Here is a 27,854-nt window from a genome sequence, read left to right as displayed (position 1 = left end):
GCAACAGAGCGAGATTCCGTCTCAAAAAAAAAAAAAAAAAAAAGGAAATTAAAGATATTTAATTGACCACTAGTCTGCTTAAACTGATTCAATCTAACACTCAATTTTCATAAACCGCAGAGCCTCGGAGCCTCCTCATATCTGCTCAGGCCTTAGGTCAGTTCTGACAGAACACCACTATTGGTAGAATCCTGGTGAGCTGGTTGTTTCAGGGATTCTGAAGTTTTTAGATTCAAAAAGACTCCAAAAAGGATTCAAGAAATCTATATTTAAGGTTAGTTATTTTTTATAACGTGGATGTAAGGGCATTGCAGCCTGCCCGCCATCTCTTGTTCTGCCCTTTAGTGGTTTTAAAGAACTTCTTTTTAATTCTTAGATGTTGATTTCACATCAATGCATGATGCTGATTTTTAAAATTACAGACATGCCTCAAAAGCAGCCTCTCGCAAAGGCTCTTGTTACTTAATTTGTAATCGGAAGTGCTCTTAGTAAAATGTTGTGCATTCCTGTGAAAATTACTGTTGCATCCAATTCTCTATCCACTAAGTGGTTTACATTTTCTTTTTCTCCATGCACTTGCTACTTTTTGCCCTGCCTCCCAGACCAGCTCAGACTCTGCAACAATTAATGATTTATGGTGGTTAACTCATGTGCTTCGAGAGGTCACACAATTATCTTTCAAGACATCTAGTTATGTCTGTGGGTTGGAAGATGAGTAGGTGTAAAGTCTCCTTGTGCCAGTGGACGAGGTCAGTGCTGGCTCTGCTGTTTGGGGGTGGGGGTGGAGTCCCAGCTCGCCAGCTCTTTGTTGCTTTGTGTGGATTGCACAAGGAGAGGAGGAAGAGGTGGGATTCGGGCTTTGGAAATGATTCTGGTAAATGATGCTTTGTTTACTTAATTATAAAAACCATTCTGAGATGCTCCAGTACTATTTACATAAGGCACAAAAAACAGGGTTTAAATTCTTCAGATTTGAATAGCATTTTTCCAGAATTGATATTGTGAGCCAGGAATATGTTTGCAGCTGGCAGTTAACAAGCCTTTTCACTCTCATGCATACTACAAAACACCAAAGATCCTAATTTTTGTTTGTCTTTTTTTTCACCTTCCTAATATTATCTAATAGACCAGAAATCTCAACTACTTTCATATGCCTAAAGCTATAGATCTCAGCTTAAATGTTAATTCCTCAGAGAAATTTTTCCTAATCTTATAGCACTCTGCACTTTGCTGTCATGTTTGTTAAATTCTGTTTTTCTATTTAGCGTGTAATCTGCATGAGCGGGGTATGTGTCTATTTTGTTCACCATCACATTTTCAGCATCCATAACAGCTCCTGGCCCATACTAGGTGCTCAATGAAAAGGTGATGAATGAACAGGGAAGTTAGGTATTAGGGCTATTTGAGAAGAGGCACGAGTGATGCAGACTGTGGAAAATGAGGATAAGGGATATCTCAGAAGCAACGCACTGAATGGCCTTACTGATGGGTTCATATTTAGAGTGATGGGGCTCACACTTGTTCTTCAAATTTGGAGATTTATTTATATATTCATTACAACATAAGGAAATGCCACTTTAGGTCCAGAAACTGCTGAGAATGGATTAGATGCTCCAGGAAAATTTTGTGATTAAATAACTAATTATTGAACAATTTGTTGATCATCTCATCTGTACTTAGCCCAGATATGACGTGTTGAAAAAAGGTATGATACCTGCAATGATTTCTACAAACATATATGTCATTAAAAGTCATGACTTGATAGAAGTTGTATTAATAGGCCAGGCGCGGTGGCTCAAGCCTGTAATCCCAGCACTTTGGGAGGCCGAGACGGGCGGATCACGAGGTCAGGAGATCGAGACCATCCTGGCTAACACGGTGAAACACCGTCTCTACTAAAAAATACGAAAAACTAGCCGGGCGAGGTGGCGGGCGCCTGTAGTCCCAGCTACTCGGGAGGCTGAGGCAGGAGAATGGCGTAAACCCGGGAGGCGGAGCTTGCAGTGAGCTGAGATCCGGCCACTGCACTCCAGCCTGGGCGACAGAGCGAGACTCCGTCTCAAAAAAAAAAAAAAAAAAAAAAAAAAAAAAAGAAAAGAAGTTGTATTAATAAATATACCCTTGGCTGAGCACGGTAGCTCACACCTGTAGTCTCAGCACTTTGGGAGGCTGAGGCAGGCAGATCACCTGAGGTCTGGCCAACATGGTGAAACCCCATCTTTACTAAAAACACAAAAATAAAGACCCGAGTGTGGTGGTGTGCACCTGCAATCCCAGCTACTAAGGAGGCTGAGGCAGGAGAATTGCTTGAACCCAGGAGGCCGAGGTTGCCGTGAGCCAAGATTGCACCACTGCACTCCAGCCTGGGTGACAGAATGAGACTCTGTCTCAAAACAAACAAATAAACAAACAAACAAATACACCCTCAAAGGACCAATGACCAAAAAGATTGATTTGTTCAAAATCTATATAAATTAGCTTGGGTAACGTGGTGAAACCTCGTGTCTACCAAAAAAACACCAAAAAACAAAAAATAAAAATTAGCCAGGCATGGTGGTATGCGCCTATAGCCCCAGCTATTCTGGTGGCTGAGGCAGGAGGATTGCTTGAACCCAGGAGGTTGAAGCTGCTGTGAGCCGTGATTGGACCACTGCACTCCAGCCTTGGGGACAGAGTGAAACCCTGTCTCAAAACAAACAACAAACAAACAAACAAACAAAACAGACAACAACTATATAAAATTGAAAATAAATTTGAAATTGAAAATATCTCACACAAATATAGACTAAATATCACAGTGCTCTACCAAAATACTAACTTTCCCCTAAGGAATGCAATTTTGTTAGTATATAATAATGAATTAATATAATATATTTATATGGGACTTCAAAGGTTCCTGGTAATGGTCAATGCCTCACCTTATTTTAAGTCTCATAATAGTCCTGGAAGATGGAACAGATGGTTTTTTTATCATGCCTTGTTTCCAATGAGGCACTGAGGGGTTGAGGGGCCTGACAAATCTGAATGTCAATCCAGATGATTAATATAATATGGTCACTAATAAGATGGCCATTAACAGATGGAACAGTTACAGATAAAAAAAACTTTGGACAAAGATCCATAGGATGGTTAGTGGCTGAGAAAGAATAGGAAATCTTTGAGGCTGGGCACAGTTGCTCATGCCTTATCTCAATACTTTGAGAGGCTGAGACGAGCAGATTGCTTCAACCTGAGTTCGAGACCAGCCTGGGCAGCATGGTGAAATCTTGTCTCTACAAAAAATACAAAAATAGCCGTGTGTGGTGGCACGCACCTATAGTTCCAGCTACTTGGGAGGCTGAGGCAGGAGGATTACTTGGGCCTGGGAGATCAAGGCTGCAGTGAGCAGTGATGGCACCGTTGTATTCTAGCATGGGTGACACAGAACTAGATCCGGTGTCTAAAAAATAAAAAAAAAAAAGGAAGAAAAAAGAAAGAAAAGAAAAAAGAAAAAAAACGCTTGAGCTCATTACTATAGTTAATCTGTCTAATTTATCCTTGCATTTAGAATAGATTTTTTAAAGTTAGCAAGAGTGTTATAGTATATTATATTCTCAAATCCAGTAGATTATTTTCTTGCATAGGTACAAGGAGACACATTTGAAAAGACAGCATGCGATGCCTTAATAAAAATACTCTCTGTTAAAATAATAATATTCATGTGGCAATGGATGACCAAACTTCTTTCTATATAAGTAGACTCAAAAAGGAAAACGTCTTGTTCATACATCGTTCTGGAAAACATGGACCATTGCCAAGCTGAGAAATTAAGGAGGTATTCTGTGAGTGTTAATGAGAGTATTATCTCAATTACTTTTAAAAAATCCGTAGTATTTTCTCAGTTAAGTTTTTTGTCTGTAAATGGGCTTTGGTGTGCTGTTATTGTTCACTGATGTATTGTAAGTGCCCAGAGAGTGCACTCAGGCACTCAAGAAATATTTATTGAAATGAAATGAAATTGCTTGTCAATAAAAAGTCAAAATGGCTTTGTTTTTAAACCCCTGGACTTCTGTTTGAGGGCTTTAGGGGGATGGTATTTTACTAGTGCATGGATATAATAGCTAAGTTTTCTGTTAATAAAATTATTACTAATTTTTAAGGTAGTGTGATAAATTACTATTTTACCATGTTCTACAGAAACCATGAAATCTAGGCACTTCATGGCTTGAGCAAGCCAGGGAGAATCTGCTAGAAGGAGGAAAGAAATGAAAAAGGGAAGGAAGATGAGTGGACTTCCATGCCACTGGCTTGGTTAGATGCTTGACATCCACAAACTCATATAATTTCATGAAAACCTGTGTGAGGTTAGATCCCTTCTAGGACAGGAAGCAGAATACAGAGGGGTTTGACAGCCTATCTTCCAATTCCATAGTTCCACAGTATGGAAGTTAGGAGGTAATGTTTATATCTAGGACTATGTTGCTGCTTTCAAGCCCGTTTGTTTTGGGGCCAGATTCCTGACAGAAAACCTGGAATTCCCGGTCTAATAGGTTCAGGCAAGAACCACTCTTTAACAATTAAAGGGATTTTTAGTTGGCTTTTCTAAAGCAAACTAAATATTAGTTAAGGATGAGTGAACCCAGATTTTTCAAATAAGCTATATGAAAATAAATATGCAAATGTACATGTATAGCTTACTCAGATCAGGTTTTTGTTCTTATCACTGAACTAAATTTACATTTTTCAAGGTCACCAGTGACCTTCCTGTTGCTAAGTCCAGTGGCAATTTTCAGCTCTTGTCTTACTTAATCTATCAGTAGCATTTGATGTATTTTTTTTTCCTTTCTTCTTGAGACACTTTTTTTTTAACTTGGACAATTCTTAGACCTCTTCTCTTTTCCATCTGCACTCATTCGCCATCCAGTCTCCTGACTTTAAATACCCATGCTGATCACTCTCTATTTTCTATCTCCAGGAAAGACCGACTCCCTGACTGCATAGTCATATATTCACTTGCCTACTTGACATTGCCACCTGGGTATCTAAAGGACATCATGCACTTGACATATTTATTTTTTTTTTATTTTTTTTATTTTTTATTTTTTTTTTGAGACTGAGTCTGGCTCTGTCGCCCAGGCTGGAGTGCAGTGGCCGGATCTCAGCTCACTGCAAGCTCCACCTCCCGGGTTTACGCCATTCTCCTGCCTCAGCCTCCTGAGTAGCTGGGACCACAGGCGCCCGCCACTTCGCCCGGCTAGTTTTTTGTATTTTTTAGTAGAGATGGGGTTTCACCGTGTTAGCCAGGATGGTCTCGATCTCCTGACCTCGTGATCCGCCCGTCTCGGCCTCCCAAAGTGCTGGGATTACAGGCTTGAGCCACCGCGCCCGGCCGCACTTGACATATTTAAGACTGAACTCCAAATCATTCCCCAGAAACCTGATCCTCCTGTAATCTTCCATATGTTGGTAAATTGCAAGTCTATCTTTACAGTTGTTCAAGCCAGAACTCTTGGCATCATCCTTGATTTCTCTCTTTTTCTCTTGCCCTGTTTCCATTGTATCAGCAAATCCAGTTAGCTGTCTCCAGAATATGTCCAGAACCTGGCTACTTCTCACTATTCCTAGTGACAGTGATAGGGTAGTGTGAGAAGCAGCCAGATTCTGGACATATTCTGGTTCAACAGTTACCAAAATCTCTTACAAAAGACTCCTATCTGGTGTCTCTCTTTCTGCCCATGACATTCTACAGTCTGTTCGCGTAGCAGTATAGTGATTGCTCCAAAATATGTCATAATGTCACTCCTTTGCACACCCAACGTTGACTTGATTCTCATCTTAGAATAAAAACCTACGTCTTTACAATACCCTACAAGGCCCTTCAGAATGTATTCCCCAACCTCTCTACTAGTCTACTCTCCGATATCCTTCCTACTTCTCCCTCCCTCGCTTCTTCATCTCCAGACACAACAGGCTCTTTGCTCCCCCTGTCCCATCCCAGGAATGTTTTCTCCTTAGGGTTTCTGCCCCAGGGGTTCCCACAGAGATCTGTGAGGCTCACCTACCTCATCTCCTACAGGAATTTGCTCACTGATCACCCTATTAAAATTGTCGTTCCTGGGGCCAGGTGTGGTGGCTCACTCCTGTAATCCCAGCGCTTTGGGAGGAAGAGGTGAGCCGATCACCTGAGGTCAGGAATTTGAGATTAGCCTGGCCAACCTGGTGAAACCCCATTTCTACTAAAAAAAAAAATAAAAAATACAAAAATTAGCTGGGCATGGTGACGTGTACCCGTAATCCTAGCTACTCAAGAGGCCGAGGCAGGAGAATCACTTGAACCCCGGAGGTGTGGGTTGTAATGAGCCGAGATCGTGCCACTGTACTCCAGCCTGGGTGACAGTCTGTCTCAAAAGAAAATAATAATAATAATAATAATAATAATAATTGCAGTTGCTCTCCGAAAGCATCTCCTAATCCTTTCATGGCAATGCTTTCTTCCTTTCCAAAGCTTATGTCACCATCTGACCCACTGTTCATTTTACTCATTTATCTTTACTTATCGTCTGTTTTCCACAGTAGAATATAACCTCTGTGGGAACAGGAATTTTTACTTATGTCTCTGTCACCCAGGGCAGTGCCTGATGCATAGTAGGCACTTTGTAAATACCTGTGGAATAAACAAACAGCTACTTTGAATATAAGCATTTAAATCTTCACCTAACAAATTATAGCTTTAACTGATGTTTTTCTAGTGTTGATTCCAAGCCCTCCTCTATTTCTTGCCCGTCCCTCCACTCTGGATCTGCTCTGATGTTTGTTGGGCTGGTCTCTGGTGTAGTAATGCAGGAAATTCTTAACTCTGCTGGCAAATGCTTAGACATTACACTTTAAGTACTGTATTTTTATCAACAATATTTCCATAGCTCTGGCTGTTCCTTTGACAACTAGAAATCAGAGGATTAAAATCCTCTTCTTGTGCTGCATTAAGTTGCCACCTCAGCTACCAATGAATACAGAAACACCTGGAATTTTATTTTTGGTTTAACTACTTCCTGCCTATATGAGGCCCTTACAGTGTATATTCATATACTTATGGAATTTGTTCTTTTGGAATAACCCATATTATTTGCCTGAGATTCATCTAGGGTGGTTATTTTTGATGCCAGCTGTATATATGTAAGGTCTTTCCCTAAAGAACTCCAGCTGCTCTGCGTTGTTTCAGCAAGCAGGAAATTCTGTACCTGGCAGTTCTTGCTGACCCAGCTAGAAGTGACCGAATGACGCATTTCACTTTCAGGGGCTATTGCTGGGTTTTCATATTCATTCTATAAATAGCACTTCAGGGAACACTCAGATACACTGAACATTTTCTTTGCAGTCCAGTTCAGTGCTGGCAGAAGGAAGGTCACATGCTATCTGGTTCTGCACAAGCCACTTGCCCCTTAGTGGATCCTAAGTTCTAGACAGACCCACCCAGAGTGTTCATTAGCTCATAAACACAGCATTACTCTCAGCAAATACTTCTGTGCCATTGTTTGTGCTGCGTTCCGTGCCTGGAGGAATCCTACGTATTCCTTATTATTATTATTATTATTAAGATACTTTAAGTTCTAGGGTACATATGCACAATGTGCAGGTTTGTTACATATGTATACATGTGCCATGTTGGTGTGCTGCACCCATTAACTCGTCATTTACGTTAGGTATATCTCCTAATGCTATTCCTCCCTACTTCCCCCTCCCCCCAATAGGCCCCAGTGTGTGATGTTCCCCTTCCTGTGTCCAGGTAAATCATGCTGCTATAAAGACACAGCCACACGTATGTTTATTGCAGCACTATTCACAATAGCAAAGACTTGGAATCAACCCAAATGTCCATCAGTGACAGACTGGATTAAGAAAATGTGGCACATATACACCATGGAATACTATGCAGCCATAAAAAAGGATGAGTTCATTTCCTTTGTAGGGACATGGATGCAGCTGGAAACCATCATCCTACATATTCTTTAAGGTTCAGCTCAGGTGAGAAAGCTTTCCCTGAGTTGGCTCAGCAGAAACACCTTCTTCTTCCTTGTGGATTGCCCCATAACATTCGGTCGGTATCTCTTTGGCAGCAACTTCAGCATTATAATAGAGTTTGTTACCTAGGTATATATTTTCACACTCTCATCATCCCTTTCTCTCCTCACATCCCGAACTGTGAACCCTCAGGCCTGTGACTTCTGTCGCATGTATCTCTCCCCAACAGTTAGCAAAGGAAATATTCAGAAACATTTGTTGAGTGAATGGCCGATTGTATGAAAGAATGAGTTTGCAATCACAGAGGAGAAAGGAGCTCATTTGATTCCAGCTTAATGGCTTTAAAAATAATCCTGCGTTTAGTTTGTATTTTTTTTTTTTTAATTTTTCCTAGCAAACACGTTCTACTATGTGCATGGCCAATGGGAGATGAAAAAAAAATGTTGTTATATTTAAATACACTTCAGGGAGGCTTTTTAAAATTTTGCTTTTTAAATTCCAAGGCAACAGACGAGTTTGTTCCTTACAAACTTCTTGGCATCTTTCTTTTCACATGCTCTTTTTTGCTCGACCCAGTCTTCAGTCAAATTCCTCCAAAGGGTCTGCTGTAAACAATGATTTTGTGAGCAGTTGTGTGTTCTTTGCAGTGAAAACCCGCCTTGTTTTCTGTTGCTAGGCAACCCCATTCCAGCTGCCATTGAAGAAATGCGCGGTGGTGGGAAATGGTGGGATTCTGAAGAAGAGTGGCTGTGGCCGTCAAATAGATGAAGCAAATTTTGTCATGCGGTAAGAGAGAGCACCCACAGCGCGGCCTCTGCCTTCTCTCCTTTTCCCCACCCCTCCCATAAGCCCTGGGGCTTTTCAAAACTAGTCACTTGTGATTAATCAGTTGTAGCACGCTCCTTAGCTTCACTTCCAGCTCATAGACAAGTGAGTTTAGGAGAGAGGTAAGGGGAATGAGGGAACATGCCCCGAGAAAGTACAGAGCCGAGAAGGCTCAGGCGGAACAGAGATACCCACTCTGCTGTGAATAAAGGGAACAGGGGAAAGTGGAAAATCTCACATCTCATTTTAGATTGTACAGCCAGGTGATTCTGACTTTTTAAATTGTTCTTTTCCTTAAGGGCAACTCTCTGTGAATAAATGTTTTAATGGATTCATTTTATTCTATACCATATTCTTAGTTTGTCACCAAAGCATGTGTAAGTAGCAAGTGGGATTTGAAGACAGATTAAATCTTTGAGTGAGTGGGAAAACTGGAACAAAGAAACAGGGGTAAATTTCAAACAAGGAGGATGCTTGGTAAAGGGACTGAGCAGATTGGTGATGTGCACATCTGTTCCAGGAAAAACAGGAGGCCCCTGCAGGAGATGAAAAGGAATTGCTGAGACATATTCAGCCAGGGGCAGAGACTGCCAAACTGTAGTGGCAGCAGCCTGCACTGCTGGGTGATTCTGCCCAGACATGCTTACCAGCCAGGCATAGAAGGAAAGACAGCAAGTGATTCGATAAAGACAGGTTTGGGATTATCTGGGTGAGAGGGAAGAAGGACAGGGAGTGACAACTTGGAGGGCTCTGGCTAGAGAGAGTGTAAAGTAACACACCTTGAAATCTGGGCTGGGCAGGAAGAGAGCTCTGAGATGAGTGAAAGAGAAAGGAAAGGGAAAAATGATGGGGTCATTCAGAGCAGGGGTGAGGTAAGTTGTGGCTCCTGGCTGTGAATGAAGGAGACGTGGAATAAGAAGCAGCAGCTAAAGTCAAAGAATGGCTTTCTGGAGGGCAAGATTTCAGAGCTCAGGGTATCTGGGGGATGAGTGGACATGTTGTAGAAAAAGAAAACATTTGTTATTGAGAAAATAAAGGAACCTTGAGGATAGACTCTGAGAGGCCTTTCAGGTGGACCCTCAAGTCTCATTGAGGTAGAAATGACTATGAACCAAGTGCCAGCAGACTCTGTGGCCAGGAAGGGTGAAGACCGCAGCAACATCAAGGACAGAAAGCTGAGCGAGATTTTGTATTCCTGTTTATGTTTAAGTATAAACGAATAACAGTCTAGGAGTGGAAAAAAGGTAGCCGAGAGAATGCTAAGCCACCTCTGAGCCCTGAGCTAAGTGGGAGAGGGAAGAGCAAAGACTTTATCTGAGAGGGTTTTTAAGAGAAGCCGTGTACTTGTGGGGGCTAAGTTCTCTCTCGGAGTTAGTCTCCTTGAAAGACATTTTTTCTCACTTGTTGAAGCCTGCAGGAGAGTCTAGATCCTTGTCTACCCACCTTTCCTTCGAACAGGTACCCCCAGCATAGTTTTTCCTCTATATTGCAGTTTTTCTTTTCAATATATACAAATAATAGAAAAATGGAAAAAGTACAAATGTAGTTCTTTTAGTTCCAGTCAATGCAACACCTGCTCACTGAGCACCCATAACCTATGGGCCTTGAGCTGGCTCTGGGAATGGTGTGCTGAACAATCCTGTAATGAATTTATGTCCTAGAGATGTGCTTGCTACCGTGGGGGAGTTCAGACACACAGGAGCTTCTCAAGAGAAGTGGTGTCTGAGCTAAGTCTTCTCTTCATTTCACCCTAAGCAGAGAAACAACCCAAGGGTCCAAGGTGGGAACGACAGCAAGTGCTGTTGCAGTGTCATGAACAGTGGAGAGAGTGGCTTGAGATGGAGCCAGAGAGGTGTTTAAGGTATTGGAGTGGAGAAAATCACCTAGAGAGCATGAATAGGTGAGAGCAGAGCCCTGAGCCACCTTCAGGCACCCTCTTCAGTATTTTGGCATTAGGTGAGGCTGAGGAGCCAGTAAAGAACGCAGAGAGGTAGGAGACAAGTCCTTGCTGTTGTTAACTAGGTCTGTGACCTACAGTGCATTATTTTACCCTTGCTGGGGCCCGGCTTTCTAATTTGTAGGAGGAAGCAGAGTAGTCAGTTCCTCAGGCCCTTCCCACTATGGCAACTCTTACTCTATCTATGACTGTATGAATACCGTATAATTGTAACACCGTTTATGTAGTTTAGTTTAGATTTTCAAATTGCTCTTGAGTATTATTAGTTTATGTGCTCTTTCCAAAAATTATGTAAGAAAGAAGGAATACATAGTATTCAACTCACGGATTCAAAGAAGTTAAGTGATTTCAAGTGGCCTTGATACACGTGGAAGTGTAAATACACTTCGTGCAGTATAATAAATGTATTTTTGTATTATTCATGAGTGTGTATGTGTGTGTGTCATACATTTGTGAAGATGGACATGTACTAACATGTAGAAGACTAGGCTTAGGCACCATAGAGTGTTATCTATTATTTCCAGTGGGCCATATTTATCACAAGTAAACAAGACTTTGTTGGCTTTATATGCAATCTGATGTTGATATATTCAAGTTCAGAATTAAAGGGTGCTTCTGATTAGAGTGCCTGGCACAATATTGAGCATAATATTTCTAAAATATGAGGAGATGAGGGTTGAAAGAATTCTTGTTATGGTAGCACCATAACAAGAACGATGTATGCATATGCCTTTGATTTAATTTCAAGAATAGTGCTGTTTTATGACACATTTTAATTTTTAAAAGCCTTATGTATAGTTTAAATTATAGGAGTAATAAAAGTTGATAAATTATTTTAAAATTATTTGACCATTTGCAGATCTATTAATAAATCATTGCTTAATATGCATTTTGGGGCATGCTTAATATATCGAGATATTATATATTCAAAATGTGACATTTAATGAATAAATGTAGATTAGAAAGCATGTCGTATGTCTGGTCCTAGACTGTAGGGTGTGTGATGGACAGATGTACTGGGAGACAACATCAAAAAGTAGTGCTGCCTGTACACAGTGATGTACCAGATTACCGTTCAAAGTGTCTTCTAGGAGTAGGATACAACAATTTCATAATTTTCTCTGCTTAAATGTTTTCAAACACATCTTCTAGTGCTGGAAATCAATTTCCCATTTCTCAAAGTAAGCATTTGCTCTGTAGCCAAAAGCAATACTTTAAAAAATAATATTGTTGAATTCAATTTATTGGGAAGGTTTACCAGACAAAAGTTAACAGGGATTGCATCCTCAAAAGGAACTGGTTAACTTGGGGACATGAATGAGAGAACATAATTTTGGTGCCTTTTGAATTATGCCCAAATGTATGTTTTGTATACTCACATATATATAAAAAATGTAAAGGGATTTTGTGATTTTTCTACCTTAAGATTTCTTTCTATCAAGCCCATTTCCCTCTTACTTCCACATCCCAATTCAAAGAATATTCATTTCTTGTTAATTCTCTGATCAGATCTCTTTTAAGATCGTGAGTACAGTTGCTAAGACACTTCAGTCATTAATATTTGTTAATTGTGCCAACAGCGATAATGCAAACTTTGAAACATTTTACACCACAAATATGCCTTATTAAAACAATTTGACTTTATTAAATGTGCCTTTTGTGTACATCTTTGTAATTATCAATTTCTGAGTTGAGGAACGAAAATTATGGTGTGCTTTTCCTGAGAGAAGACAGACAGGAAAGTGTCACAGATATTTGCACTTAAAGAAAAAGTTTACCCAGAACTTACACCAAAATGTATTGTCGTTATTTTCTGGAAATACATCAAAATTCATATAAAACGTTATCTTTATGATTTTAAGCATGAATCCCTCTGTTCTAGATGATAATAAATAACTGCAAGTTTTTCTTGAGCTATTACTCTGTGGCAGTAGATATGAAAAGACCCAGACACATGAGCCATGGAACACACAGGAAAACAAAGTGTTTACTCATGAAAACCAGTTTGTTTAATAATGACAAAACACGTTGACAGCACTCTCCAGCAATACTCAGAATTTACAGTTTTAGCATAACATAGCTGATTCTCACATGCTTTCAAGGGCAATTAAGATCAAAGCTGCTTTAAGAGACAAGTATCCAAATTTTAGTCTGTGTTTTATCCTGGAAGTCATCTTCCTCTTTGCAAAGATCAATTAAATCACAAGACCACAATCCGTTACCACAACCGGATGAGCCTGGCTGTTGATGCATAAACTCACTCCCTCATGAGAATCCTCAGGAAACACCACATGGGATATGGGGCAACCACTCTATCTACTCTTGTACATACCTCAAGAGTAGGTTCTCTGACTTGGGCTCCAGCCCCAAGCACTGTGTGCTTTCAGTGGGCACTCAGCAAAAGCCACTGACTGGTTAACTGACCTGTTGGCAGCTACCAGAAAAACCAGTATCTTATCACCAAAGAGCAGATAAAAAGAAGCTTCTAAATCAACTGAGACAAGTTTCTGCCTAGGATGCTTTGATGTGGTGACGCTCACAGGGTAAATAAGAGACAAAATCAGAGAACCTGAGCTGATCAGCTGAGTGGGTGCCTGGATACTGGGGGTAATTTGTAGGGAAAATTTAGTTGTTGGGAAACTAGCAGAGACTGCAATATTTGTAAGATATCTTTACCTACAAGTAAGTGATGCTTTGGTTTACTGAAGTGATAAAAAGTTACAGATGCCCTAATGTGGTAGGAATCAAGTTAGACATATGGTTGGAGAGGAGAAATGAGGACTCGGTAATAAAAGAAAGCTTAATGGAAACTATAGGCCCAATTGGCATTTTCATAGATAATAAATGTATATTTAATTATTTTTGTATGCTATATCTGATTTGTGATGTTTTTTAATATTTACTAAGTGTACACATCAAGGTTAGGGAATTTTTTTATTACATACCATTTTTAATCCTTACAACAATTCAATAAAAGAGGAAAAATCATCATCCTCATTTTGTGTAATGGCAAAACTGAAGTCAGGCAAATAAATTAACTTGCCTAATGTTCCACAGGCAGAAAGCCATGGGATTTGAATTTGGGGTGGTCATATTTCCTATTGTAAGCATTTATAAGACATGGCGGCCAAGGAAAGCAACTAGGGCAGGGTGGTGTTTTGGGAATGGGAGTGGAGTGGCTATTCCCATCACCAGGGAAACATCACCTGTACTCTTTCCTTTGGCTGAACTGGGATGGTGGATCACTGCATTTATTTGGATGATGAGCCGTTATGCCTTCACCAGTAATCAGCCTGTGCATTGGCCACACACACACAAGTCAGACATGCTGTGATTTAAGTGAATAGCACATGGCCCTGAATGCACTCTTATAATTTAGATTTTGGAAAAAGAAAGAAAAACACCAGAAAATATATTAATTCTTCCCTGTCTTTTGAGGTTTATGGGTGTGCAGAGGTACTGTAGGTCCCATGTCCTCTAGTGTACCATACTGTCCTGAGTTCTAATTCAGGTCTAAGAATGTCTGTCCTACCCTCTCAAAAATATTTTGAATGGAATAAATACCTCCTAGTTACTGTCTCTTTCTTTTTGTAGATCATTTACCCCTTTGACTGACATTATCTTTCTTCCTAAACAGGAGTGGTTTTTATGACAGCATTTGGAAGATGCTGATAGTTAATTATTCATCTAATGTCTATTAAAAGGGAGAGGTGGTTAAAAAAAGAAACAGTTACTTGTGAATTGAGCTAGAATTAATAAAATTTCTATTTGTATTATTCTCACTGATGATTTAAAATATGCGAATCATTCCAAAATGTTTGTTCTTGTTTCTCTAGATGCAATCTCCCTCCTTTGTCAAGTGAATACACTAAAGATGTTGGATCCAAAAGTCATTTAGTGACAGCTAACCCCAGCATAATTCGGCAAAGGTAAGAGTTTATGACTTCTGTTTGTGACGAATGAAGATGAAGTCTTCTCAAGTACTTAGCATCTCAAAGGCAGTGAGCATAGTTCAGTTTGGGAAATCAAGAGGAAAACCATCTGGACAGGCAGGCAAGGATGAAGGGAATTGTAAATAAGGAAAGCAGGATTATGGGAATCCAAACAGTATTTTATGCTTCCTCTGGGATTCTGTTTCTTGCCTTTAGAGATGGTAGAAATAACAAGAAGATCAATTGTTTTGCTCAAAGAACAGCACAATATTCTGCTTACTCATTACTGCTACTTTTCAGTTTGTTGACTTCGGTCCCAATTTATTGATTGGCAACTGTGAACTGAATTAATATCAAGAATAAAAACAAAGCAATGGCTAATCCATTACATTGCTTTGGCCAATCCATGCATGCTTTAAAATAGCAATATTGTCAGAATGTACAAGAATATGTGGTTATAGTATACTATATCACATTACATTATATTATATTCAATCATATTTGGGAGAGCAGTTGTAAAATTCTTGTTCTAGTATCAATTCCAGAAATCTTGAAATTCCCTGCAATCTGGGAAGCTGCTGTGGGAGCTTCGGCGGGGGCGGGGTCAGTCTGTAATTGATGAAGTGCATCAGCGAGCTATCAGCTGTTTCTCCAAGGACTGTTCATTGTAGAGAAGGAGGAATCAAGCATTGCTTTAGGTCCTTCTGTGTCCCTAGCAATTAGGAGTGAAATATCCAGATGTTCTGGGCCCAGGCGCTTGTCATCTAAATAAGTCCCATCCAAGTGAACGGCATGTGTGTTCACTTTTTCACAGTGTGGCACTACTTGTTTTGGTTCATAAGTATTCCCATAAAATACATATCTAGAAATGCAATCAGCTTTTAATTTTGGGAGATATTGTTAAATTACCCTCCCCAAAATGTACCATTTATCTTCAATAATGGATAAGACTGATTGTTACCCATATGGAAAAACAATACTATTTGTGGAAAAAAAGGATACATTATATTTGACTTAATTTGCATTTTTCTGAATATAAGAAGAGCTGAGTGGGTATTGACTATTAGTATTTTTTCTTCTGTTTCTTTGTATTTTTTGCCTACTTTCGACTTGCTTTTAAAAATATTTTTCTATTGATTTATAGGAACTCTATATTATGTATATTAAGTCTTTGTATCAAATATTTTATTCTAGCCTGTTACATATATTTTAATTTATATTCTATTGCAATTTAAAAATTTTTATGCAATGAGACTTTTTAGTATTTTCCTTTATGGTTTCTTTTAAAAAAACAATCTTTCTTTGGATGATCTTTCTTACTCTGATGCTCCTCCCTTCCACGAAAAAAATCCTGAATTTTTCTAATGTATTTATAGTTTATATTTAGAAATGTAATCCATATAAATGTATTTATTTTTATTCTTGTAAGAGTAATTTTATTGTTTTTCAATGCAAATATATATTCATTATAAGAAATCAAACAGAAAAGTACAAAGAAGAAATGAGAACACTTACAAGAAATTTTTTTATTAAAACAATTTATTTTTATATACCTATAGATTCACAGAAAATTGCAAAAAACAATTTACAAGAAGGTTCTACATAGTCTTTACCCAGTTTCCCCCAAAGGTGACATCTTTGACTATTATTTTGATTTGGGAATAAAATAACTTTTAAGCAGGAACACATGTTCCTTTGGAGGGAAATGAAACATTTAATATATTGTATCCAAGACCAGAAGATTCTGTTTTTCTACCTGAATATGTGGAGTTGTTGTAAGATTTAAAAAGGAATGTGAAAAAGAATGTTCAGAGCAAGATTTAGAACAAGCTGAGGGAGAGAGGAAGGGAGGAAACGAGGGAGGGAGGGAGAGGGAGAGATTGTTTTTTGGGGAAAAATATAAATACAAATGGAGGAAGGACAGTCAAAAATTAAATTTTGAAGAGGAAAGTAGAACTGTTTTTTAAGACTTAAGCTCACTGTGAAGAAAACATGCATGGACAAGCAAGAATCATTATCACTAACGTTGGTAAGTATTTAGTTCACATTTCTGTGTGCCAGGTTCTGTGCTCTTTATAGGTAGTGCCTCACTTCATCCTTAAAACAATCCTAATAGACAGGAGCTATTTTAATTTATGCATTTGACAGAAGAATCCTGTGATGTGGTGAATCTAGGAATCTGTTCATACACACAGCTGCTAATAATCGCCTGGGACTTCACCCAGGCCTCTCTTATTCCAAAGCCCATGCTCTCAACCAGGGACCATCTCTGGTCACTGCTGACCAACTGCTTTTTCTCTGTTCTCACACTACAACACAGAAGACTGTGAAAAGAACCAAGGTTGGGTGGTGTCTGGCTGTTTCCAGGGACCAGCCCCCACCCTGAAGCTGCATAGGGCCTCAGTCAACTCATTAACATGCAAAAAGATAACACCGTGGTTTCTAAAGATTTTAGGTGTTGTATGCCACGAAATGAGATCAAAGATCTCAAATATATATTTCAGAATATTACACCATCACACCCTCTCATCTTTTTCCGAAATCCATATGTTGCCCAAGGAGACAATAGAGTTTTCCCAGAATAATCAACATAGAAAACTTCTGCCACCAAATGTGTTTGTGTTTTTCCCCCACACACCAAGCAAGCAAGCAGTTCTGCAGCAGACACCAGCGGGGTATCTCCAATTCAATTCCAGCACTATCTACAGATAGTGTCAGATCCCACAGACTGAGGGCTCAGTCCTACAAGACTACCCCCAACCCCTACCAGTCACAAATCTAGGCCTCTGGAACTTTTGACTGACTGGCTTCAAGTTGGGGTTCCCCCAACTCTCTTTTTGAGTTTGATTAATTTGCTAGGGCAGCTCACAGAACTCAAGGAAACACTTACTTACGTTTACTGGTTTATTATGTTACAAAGGATTCAGATGAAGGAGTGCATAGGATGAGGTATGGGGGAAGGGACGCGGAGCTTCTGTGCCCTCCGTGGGCACATCACCCTCCAGAAACCCCCACCTTCTTATCTGGAAGCTCTCCAAGCCCTGTCCTTTTGGAGTTTTATGGAGGCTTCATTAACAGGCATGATTGATGAAACCATTAGCCACTGGTGATCAACTTAACCTGTAACCCTTTTCTCCTCCCCAGAGGTCACGGAGTGGGCCTGAAAATCCCAACCCTAGAATCCTGCCTTGATTCTTTCCAGTGAACAGCCCCCACCTGGAAGGGCTGGTCAGCTGTCAGTCAACTCATTAAGATGCAAAGAGGTATCAATGTGGAGTTGCTAAAGATTTTAGGAGTTACAAGGCCAAAGATCAAATATATATTTCATAACATTACACCATCACACCCTCTGATCTTTCTCTGTGATTCATGTGTTGCACAAGGGGACAGTAGCATTTTCACAGGTTATACATAATTTTGTAAAAGTGAAAGTTTCTTTACTTTAAAAAATGTATTCAGGCCGGGCGCGGTGGCCCAAGCCTGTAATCCCAGCACTTTGGGAGGCCGAGACGGGTGGATCACGAGGTCAGGAGATCGAGACCATCCTGACTAACACGGTGAAACCCCGTCTCTACTAAAAAATACAAAAACTAGCCAGGCGTAGTGGCAGGCGCCTGTAGTCCCAGCTACTCGGGAGGCTGAGGCAGGAGAATGGCATGAACCTGGGAGGCGGAGCTTGCAGTGAGCTGAGATGCGGCCACTGCACTACAGCCTGGGCGACAGAGCAAGACTCTGTTTCAAAAAAAAAAAAAAAAAAGTATTCAATGTAACAACATTTCTGTTCAAATCAACATGCATACACCAATTCCATTTTGTAACATAAGAAAAAATTGCATTTACAATAGCATCAAATAATATGATACATTTAATTAAACAAGAAAGCAAGTCCTCTTTGGAAAAAATATGAAATTTTATTGAGAGACACTTTAGACAACCTGATTAGATGTACTGATAATACCATGTGCATGATTGAAAGACTCAGTATTGTAAAGGCACCAGGTCTACCCAAATCTATCTACAGATTCATTGAAATTTCAATGGAAATCTTCATGATGCATGCATGTGTATATGTGTGCTAAACTTCAAAAGTTTTGTAGAAATATGAAGAGCCGAGAATAACAAAGAAGCTCTTGAAGAAAAAATGATTGGCAGCGTTGCTTTATAAGATGTTAAGACTTGTTAAAACGCTATTATAATTAAGACAATGTGGCTCTGTTGCAGGGATAAACCAACTGAGCAGTGAAACAGAATAGGATACTCCCAAATATTTCCACATAGATATAAACCATATATATGACAGATGTCATATTTATATCAGTGATATAAATATGAAGAGTCGAGAATAGCGAAGAAGTATAAATTTTTCAAAATGATGTTGGGATAATTAGATTACATATGGGAAAAAAATAAAGTAAATTAAACCTCTACCTCATCATAACTTATACCAAAAATTATTTTCAGGTGGTTAAGACTTAAAAATAAAGCTGCTGGGCCCAGTGGCTCACGCCTGTAATCTTAGCACTTTGGGAGGCCGAGGCTGGTGGACTGGCTGAGGAGTTGAGACCAGTCTGGGCAACATGGCAAAACCTCATCTCTACCAAAAAATACAAAAGTTAGCCGGGTATGGTGGCATGCAGCTGTAGTCCTAGCTACTTGGGAGGCTGAGGCAGCAGAATTGCTTGAGTCCAGGAGGTCAAGGCTGCAGTGAGCCAAGTTTGTGCCACTGCACCAAAGTCTGTCGAGTGAGACCTTGTCTCTAAAATAATAATAATAATAATAATAATAAGAAGAAGAAGAAGAAGAAGAAGTAGAAGAAAATTTAAAATAAAAATAAAAGCAACTAACAATACAGCTAGGAACAAAGATGTAGCAAGTAAAACTATAAGGAATAGTAAGTAATCACTTATCAGGGTAGGAAGAGTATTGGGTTCAGGTGTGGAATAATGAGACTTCTGGATTGCTAGAAGTGTTCTTTTTCTTGGCCAGGCTGGTGTAACATGGATATAAACTTCATAATGATTCCTTAGGCTGCACATGTATGTTAGATGCACTCTTCAGTACATATACTTTACTAAAAACGTAAGAAAAAGGTATGCTAAGTGATGGAGGACTATACAACTTATAGTTAATTTTAAAGGTTCTCGGTTTGCTTTTTTGACAAAATTGAGTTCCAGAGAAGTATACTAGAGTGTAAGTTCTATATAAAAGGGATCTCAGTGTCTTGAACATAAGGATTGATAAAAACATTTTTTTTTTTTGAGACAGTTTTTCACTCTTGTTGCCCAGGCTGGAGGGCAGTGGAGCGATCTTGGCTCATTGCAACCTCTGCCTCCCCGGTTCAAAAGATTCTTCTGCTTCAACCTCCCAAGTAGCTGGGATTACAGTCATGCGCCACCATGCCCAGCTAATTTTGTATTTTTTGTAGAGACAGGGTTTCACCATGTTGGCCAGGCTGGTCTTGAACTCCTGACATCAGGTGATCCACCTGCCTTTTCTCCTGAAGTACTGGCATTCCAGGCATGAGCCACCGCACCTGGCCAATAAAAATATGTGAATAGAAATATAGTTAAAGCCTAATCAGCACCACTGTCAGTGTTGTGAAGCTCTGTGCTCAAATTGGAATACAATGTTTTAAGTCATCACTTATCAACTTTTCATTGTCTAGAAGGGATCAAACAGGTAGCAAGTGCTGGAAACTTTTGGTTAAATACGTCTGAGACTGCATTCATAGCATCTTCTTCATGTGGCCAGCAGTATATGCAAACAGGGTGGTATACAAAGTGCAAACACTTGTATGTAGGGATTAAAATATAGATGATGCTATACTATCATGGCCCAGTAAAATGGAAGAAATGATATTAAAGTGAGAAAGGCAGTATGTATTTCTATATTAGATTATCCTATTTATATTAGATATTTTATTCCTATCTCGTAGTCTTCCCTCAAAGCTGTGCAAATCCAAGACATCAGTGGTTACCTTGTACTTTCATGTGATGAAAAATTAAACTCATTGGGCAGAGATGTGCAGTGGAAATGCTAATTTTCATAGCTGTCTCCAAAACCTTGATTCTGCTAAAAAATATTCTATCAGAAGTTATAAGCATTAAGAGTTTTCACTACAAAATTCTGTTAGAAAATATCAGTAACAAGATAAAACAGGTTTTAGAAAAATTAAGTACACATATATGAGAGGCACACAGAATTATAGTGACAAAAAGAAAGTTAGAGAAGGTAATACTTATTGCTCTATCTGAAAGAAATTCTCGGTAAGAAGGAGATTTGCTACAGTAAGAAGGAGCTTTGCTACAGCCTTTGTTAGGATATCTTGTTTGGAGTGCATTCTTCTTGACAGTACCCAGAACAAAAAGATTAGTTAGGGTGCCTGAGACATAAGATTAGGAAGGGCTTTGCAGTCACATTCATCCTCTGATTGAATTTTTATGGGCGAAGAGAGGAGAGAGGTGGTTTTAATCTGGCAGCTAGATCTTTAAACTCCTTACTATTATCCTTTTTCTTCCTTTGCTGGCCCTTACAGGTGGAAGGCAGAGGATTCATACCTATCATTACCCTTCATCAATGCACCGTCTGTAGCCTTTCGTCTTAAAACATTTTTGTTCAAATACTCTTTATTTTATTTGTATGAATTTCAAGGATATAGTGCCATTTTGTTACGTGGTTATATTGTGTAGGGATCAAGTTAGTGTCCAAATATCCTTTAAAATATTTTTAAAATCCATGATTCCCTTGATTATTTTAATTAACCTAATTTTGTGGCATAGGTTAAATTGTTGCCAAGTATGGACTTTTGAGGGCATTACATACATATGCTTTAAATATGTATTGTCAGAATTTCAGAAGTGCGGATCCAGTTCTTCCGATGTTACATGTCCTCATGGCAAAGTCAGTCTCTTTGTCAAATTAATTTATTAAGTTAACTTTTTGTCAGAAAAGATGGACTACCTTTTTAATTCAAATAAGTGTTACACTATAATGTTACCCACTATAATCATCTCACTTCTGAGGTTTAATTATTCAACATATACAGTACAGGGAACTATCAAGAGTTTGTCCCTTGGACAAAATAAGGCACAGCTCCTCTCTATTTCTTCTAAATAAATGTTTGCTTTTGTTCAGGGGATATTCTTTCAGAAGCTGTGTATTTTGGAAATGTTTCTTTGTTTGGTGGCCTAGTGGCTTTTATCCTTTGGGGCAATGCATCATTATAGTATTTGGGATAATAGGAGGCATGACTTTCTTTTATGAAGTAGGAAAAGAAAAATTATGGAAATAGAATTTGGAAAAGAGAGTTCTTTAGACTGTCAGATTGGTCTTGAGCAAATATATTTTAGAAAAGTATACATATGGAATTTGAAGGTCTGGAAATTTACGGGAAGATGGAGGAGGAAAAGGAGAGCCAACAAATATTTCTTGAAATATACTCTGGGATGTGACATACAAAGTTGAATGAGATGACCTCAAACCCTGAAGTTGCTCACGGAAGCAGATATGCCCATGGTTGTAGTCTCCATTGAAGGGATTTTATAAATTTGAGGGGACCCTTCTGTATTAGTCCATTCCCACATTGCTTGCAGTGAGCAGAGATCACGCCGCTGCACTCCAGCCTGGGTGGCAGAGCGAGACTCCGTCTCAAAAAAAGAAATGCCGGAGACTGGGTAATTCGTAAAGAAAAGAGGTTCAGTTGGCTCATGGTTCGGCAGATTTTACAGGAAGCATGATGTTGGCATCTGCTCAGCATCTGGGGAGGCCTCGTAAACTCACAATCATGGCAGAAGGCAAAGGGGGATCAGGCATATCACATGGCCGGAGCAGGAGCAAGAGGGAGTGAGCGAGCTGCCACACTTTTAAACAGTCAGGTCTTATGATAAGTCACTTACTATTGCAAGGACAGCACCAAGGGGATAGTACTAAGCCATTGATGAGAAATTGTCGCCATAATCCAATCACCTACCATCAGGCCCCACCTCCAACACTGGGGATTACAATTCAATATGAGATGTGGGTGTGGACACAGATACAAAACATATTACCTTCTGAAATTATAAAAAAATGTTCTCTACAAAAAATAATAAAAACCTGGCTGGGTAGGGAGGCATGTTCTTGTAGTGCCAGCTACTCAGGAGGCTGAGGTGAGAGGATTGCTTGAGTCCAGAAAGCTGGGTTAGGGTTAGGGTTAGGTTAGCCATAATTGCACTCTAGCCTGGGCAGCAGAACAAGACCCTGTCTCAAAAAAAAAAAGAGTTGGCATGAACTAGGAAACAGAAAAGTGTTTAGAACAAACGTAGTAAAAATCATGGTGGAGTTAAACTTTTAAAATTTGTAAATGCATTACTTTTAATTCAATAAGGGGACTTGATATGAGACCTCAATATTTATTTTGAGGTATAATCTGCATACAAGTGGAAGAGATTTTATCCAATGGTTAGTGCCTCTAAGTTGAATAAAGGGAATTGAGAACATAGAGATAATCACAGGGGGAACAATTGCTTATGTTATTTATGTGCTTTTTAAATAATAACTTGAGCTTTGAGGAAAATAACTTGGGTCCAAGAAGGTTATAGCAATTTATCTTTAAAATTGCGTACAACCCAATGTACACATAATATACATGCATGTTTCAAACTGCCTTCCTAAAACTTCCATATCTCTTTTGCTGTTTGACTTCTTTTTTTTTTTTTTCTTCAAACTCAGAGCAGCTTATCAGTGTTTGTATCAAGGCTTCGGAGTCATTGATAGCTATTTATTCTAACATCTGTTCTGAAATAAGGGAATTAGAAGGCAGATAATAAAACTGAGACTAGAGATAGCAAGTAGGAGATAGAAAAGAAAAAGCCCCTAAAAATATGAATACATGGAGGTGGTGTCTGAGAGGCAATATTACATAGCAGTGAAGAACACAAGTTTTGATTAGAACGGATTTGTTTTCAAATTCTACTGCTAGTGCTAGTAAGTGCTCCTACCTACTAGCTATGTAACCTTAGTTACTTAATGTATCATATGTCAATTGAGTATAAAATTATTTACCTTGGGGACCGCTGAGAGATATAAACAAGATAATGTAACTGCATCTAGTAGAAGCTATTCTGACTGATATCCAAATTAGCTACTCAAGAGGACTCTCCTGTTGCAATACATTTTGTTCTTGGATAAAACATATTATTCAATACATTTTTGTACTCATCAGATTTAGAGAAATCTCCAACCATATCTGCATGCCCACCTTCCCACCAAAAAAAAACAAAAACAGAAAACGAGGGAACAAAAACCAGACCAAATGCTGAGAATTATAAAAGTCAGATATCAAAACTTAGAAAAGAGACCAATCTCTGGACTCACCATGTTAATGGGTGTCCCTTATTAAGCCCTGAGAAGGAGCCTATTGTGGTTCCAGGTCAGTAGCAGCCCTTGGCTTCCAACAGAAGCAAACAAATTTCTTCTGGAAGAAAGCTCATGGAATTCTTATATGCTATGTTCAAACAAATGATAGCTCATAAGCAAACACTCAAAATGCACACAAGCCATCAATAGTGTAAATTCTCAGAGACAAAAATCAAACAAAAAGTAACAGATGAATTTAATGCCTGAGAACATATTGGAATTTTCAGATGCAGTAGATTACTAAATATGTAATCTTTATAGAAAATAAAAAGAATGAGAAGTCAGTAAGAGAATATCCAAATTAAGTAGGTAGACTTGAAAAAGAACTAAATTGAACTTTTAGAAATGAAAACTATAATTGTTGAAATGGAAAGACATCAAATTAGACATAACTGAAGAGAGAATTGGTGAACTGGAAGATAAAGCAAATAATTTTCCAGATAATGAGGCTATGGAAAATATAAAGGCAAGACAAAGAAACATGGAGGATAGAATGAGAAAGAATATGCTAAAGTGGAATTGTGGAACTATAAAATAGAGATAAGAATTCTTTTTCAGAATTCATGATTAATGTGATCCATAAGTAAAGAAAACACAAAGTATCAAGCAGATCAATTAAAATTTTTTTAAATGCAAACAGACAACTTTAGTGAAACAGAACTAAAGATAATAAGAAGCTTATAAAAGCAGCCAGAAAGAAAAGACAGATCACCTGCAAAAGAATAATTATACTAAAAACAAACTTCTAACAGTAAAAATGGACATCAGGAAACAGTGGAAGAGTATCTTCAAAGTGCTAAGAGAGAAACTACCAACATCGAAATGCATATTCAGCAATCTATTTCTTCAATAGTTGTTTCAATAGAAAATGTTTTCTGAAAAGCAGACACAGATTTTTTACCTCCAAAGATCCTTCACTGAGAGGAAATCTGAAGAATATATCTCAGAAAAACAGTGTGTTACTCCAGAAAAAAATCTGGGATGCAAATGAGTTGCTAAGCATATCAATAAATCCAAACCATTTTGTCTGTATAAAATAATAATTATTTTCATACATTATTTTTGCAGATTTGTGTGATCAAAACAAAAGACAACTAAAATACTGGAAAATGACATTGCATAAGTTGGGAGGGGGAGATCGAAATGTTATTAGCTCTTCTTTCAGTTTTTTACTTCTTAGTGACAAGTCATCCTTTTGTCCTAAGCAGCAACAGCAATAATTTTAGTATCTTTCACTGTTTCTGTGGGTCAGGAATTCAGGAAGAACTAGGCTGAACAGATCTGTCTCATGATCTCTCACATGGTGGCTGGAGTTGAAATGGCAAAGGCTTGGAGTAGCCGGGGCTGGTCAAGCATCTCCCTTCCTGTAGTCTCAGGGCTTTCCGTGTGGTTTCTCCTTGTGAATTAGTGTGGGCACCCTCAGCATGATCGAATACAGGAAGTTGGACTGTTTACATGGCAGCTGGATTCCCCCAAAGCTAGTGTCCATACAGAACAATTTGAAGTGCATGACGTTTCAATAGCCTTACATGGGAAGTGCGCTAGCATCACTTTCATCATACTCTATTGGTTGAAGCAATCACAAAGTCCCACCCAGGTGCAAGAGAGAAGAGTTCTAGCACAGATCCACCTCTTGTTGGGGGAAGTTTTCAAGTAACATTATTAGAAGAGTATGCATGGTAGGAGATTTTTTGTGTCCATCTCTGGAAAATATAATCTGCCACAGTCTGCCCTTGAGTGACAACAATGTATATCCCTCACATATTCAAAATAAACTCATTGCCTTCCTGAAGACCCTCAAGACCTATTCCATTACAGCATCAGTTTAAAATCCAGGATCTCCAAAAGGTTGAAAGAGGAACAGACAGCAACAACAACAAAAACCAGAAAAGAATAAACTGAAAACAAAAATACAACAGAGTGGGTCCAAAAAGCCAAAGTTGATACTTTGAAAAGTCTACCACAATTAACAAACGTTTAGTAAAGTTGACAGATAAATAAATAATTATTATTTTAAAATAGACTTTTCATGATTTTTCTACAAATCCATCCTAAAAAACAAGAAAAAACTCTACTGTACACAAACGTATTATGTACATCATAAATGGCTAATGAGAACAAAATAGTATCTCCAAACCTAAAAAAAAACCAGTGATTTTGTAACTTATGATATATCCATATTGATGGTATATTATGCAAAGATATTATGGATTAATGTACATAAGTGGTTTTAATAAATGGTGAAATGCTCATGTTCTAATATTAAGTGAAAAAATAAATATATAAATGTGTAAATATATAAAATTATATTTATGTAGTTATATTAAGAGAAAATCTCTAAGGAAAAAAAGATCAACATTTTCCAAAGTTGCAAAACTTTATAATGGGGAAAAAAAATATTTAAAAAGCAGACCTTGGCTGGGCGCAGTGGCTCACACCTGTAATCCCAACTCTTTGGGAGGTAGGAGGCTGAGGTGGGAGGATTGCTTGAGGCCAGGGCTTTGAGAACAGCCTGGGCCATACAGTGAGACCTTATCACTACAAAAATAAAAAATAAAAAATTAGCCAGACATGGTGCCTATAGTCCTAGTTGCTTAGAAAGCTGAGATAGGAGGATTACTTGAACCTAGGAGTTCAAGGCTGCAGTGAGCTGTGATCATGCCACTGTACTGCAGCCTGGATGACAGAGTGAGGCCCCATCTCTCTAAAAAAGGGCCTTGTTATTTTATAATTTCTCCTAATATTAACTCATTTTGACAATACCACAGCCCTGTGAGTTGGAGGGGCAAACAGTTTGAATAAAGCCCTGATTTTGTGTGTGGGTTCCTGCCCTTCCAGATTTAAATGAGATTAACTTGCACTCCAAATTTTATGCACTTAATTCAGAGTCAGAACATTCTCCACATCTTTCCGGTAACCTTGTCCTGAGAGCAGCAGAGGTGAGCATAGAACCAAGAACCCAGGACCTGACACACAGGAGTTACTGCGTAAATGTCCGTTTATCTTCTTCCTTTCTTTCCCTCTGTGAAGCTCTAGTCTTCAGTGTTAAATAGCAGATAAGATCAAACATTACTCTAAAAGCAAAATTAGTACAGAATTAGTAAATAAATATTAGAATAGCCCAAGTTCTCGTGGCGCTTTCATGCAGGCCCACTGAGAGTGGGTTGTACCCCGTGGAAAAACATTAGGGGAGGACCCAGCAAGGGTACCAGGTGGAGAATCTTTACCCAGGATTTATATTGATATGCCACTGGGCCAACAGTTTGTACCCGCTTTCTCTCATCCACCCCTCCTCAGCCCTCTTTTTAATGTGTGCTTCAGTTGAATCTTTTTTTGAATCAGTAAAATGTCAGTGAGTTGCAATTTCAGTGAAAGAAAATGTGCGGAGGGGTTTCTGTCAGCTAATGGGACAGCATTGCCTGTGTGATCAAAGATGAGTTGTTCAACCACTCTCTGCACGGAATGAGGCAGAAAACGTTTAACAGTCAGCACCAGAATTTTGTTTTGAAGGTGTGCTGTCTGTATATGGAACTATTTCTTGCTGACTTCTAGGGATCAGGGAGAAACTCAAGGGCCTGTGTTGGTTCGGGAGTTGAATCTGAGTAATAGGTGAGTGTGGAATTGTTGGGATGAGCAAAAGAGAGGGGTTGGGGAAGAAAGAAGGTCTAGAGAAGGGAGACGTGGTGAAGGAGCAGGAGAGAAATCTTTGGGAAACTTAGGCATGTTGACTAGAAACAAACTGAAAT

General features: G+C 38.9%; 1 protein-coding gene across 1 annotated transcript in view; it reads left to right on the top strand.

Moving 5' to 3' along the window:
- The window catches only part of ST8SIA1 (ST8 alpha-N-acetyl-neuraminide alpha-2,8-sialyltransferase 1), a 136,342-nt gene that overhangs the window by 72,611 nt on the left and 35,877 nt on the right, over positions 1 to 27,854 (top strand). Inside the window, exons 3-4 of the mRNA XM_001099511.4 lie at positions 8,675 to 8,784; positions 14,617 to 14,709. Coding sequence (XP_001099511.1) covers positions 8,675 to 8,784; positions 14,617 to 14,709 — 203 coding nt within the window. The remainder of the gene's footprint in view (positions 1 to 8,674; positions 8,785 to 14,616; positions 14,710 to 27,854) is intronic.

Source organism: Macaca mulatta, chromosome 11 (genome assembly GCF_049350105.2).
Source record: "Macaca mulatta isolate MMU2019108-1 chromosome 11, T2T-MMU8v2.0, whole genome shotgun sequence".
Taxonomy (NCBI): Eukaryota; Metazoa; Chordata; class Mammalia; order Primates; family Cercopithecidae; genus Macaca; species Macaca mulatta.
This window is presented reverse-complemented; position numbering and strand designations above follow the sequence as displayed.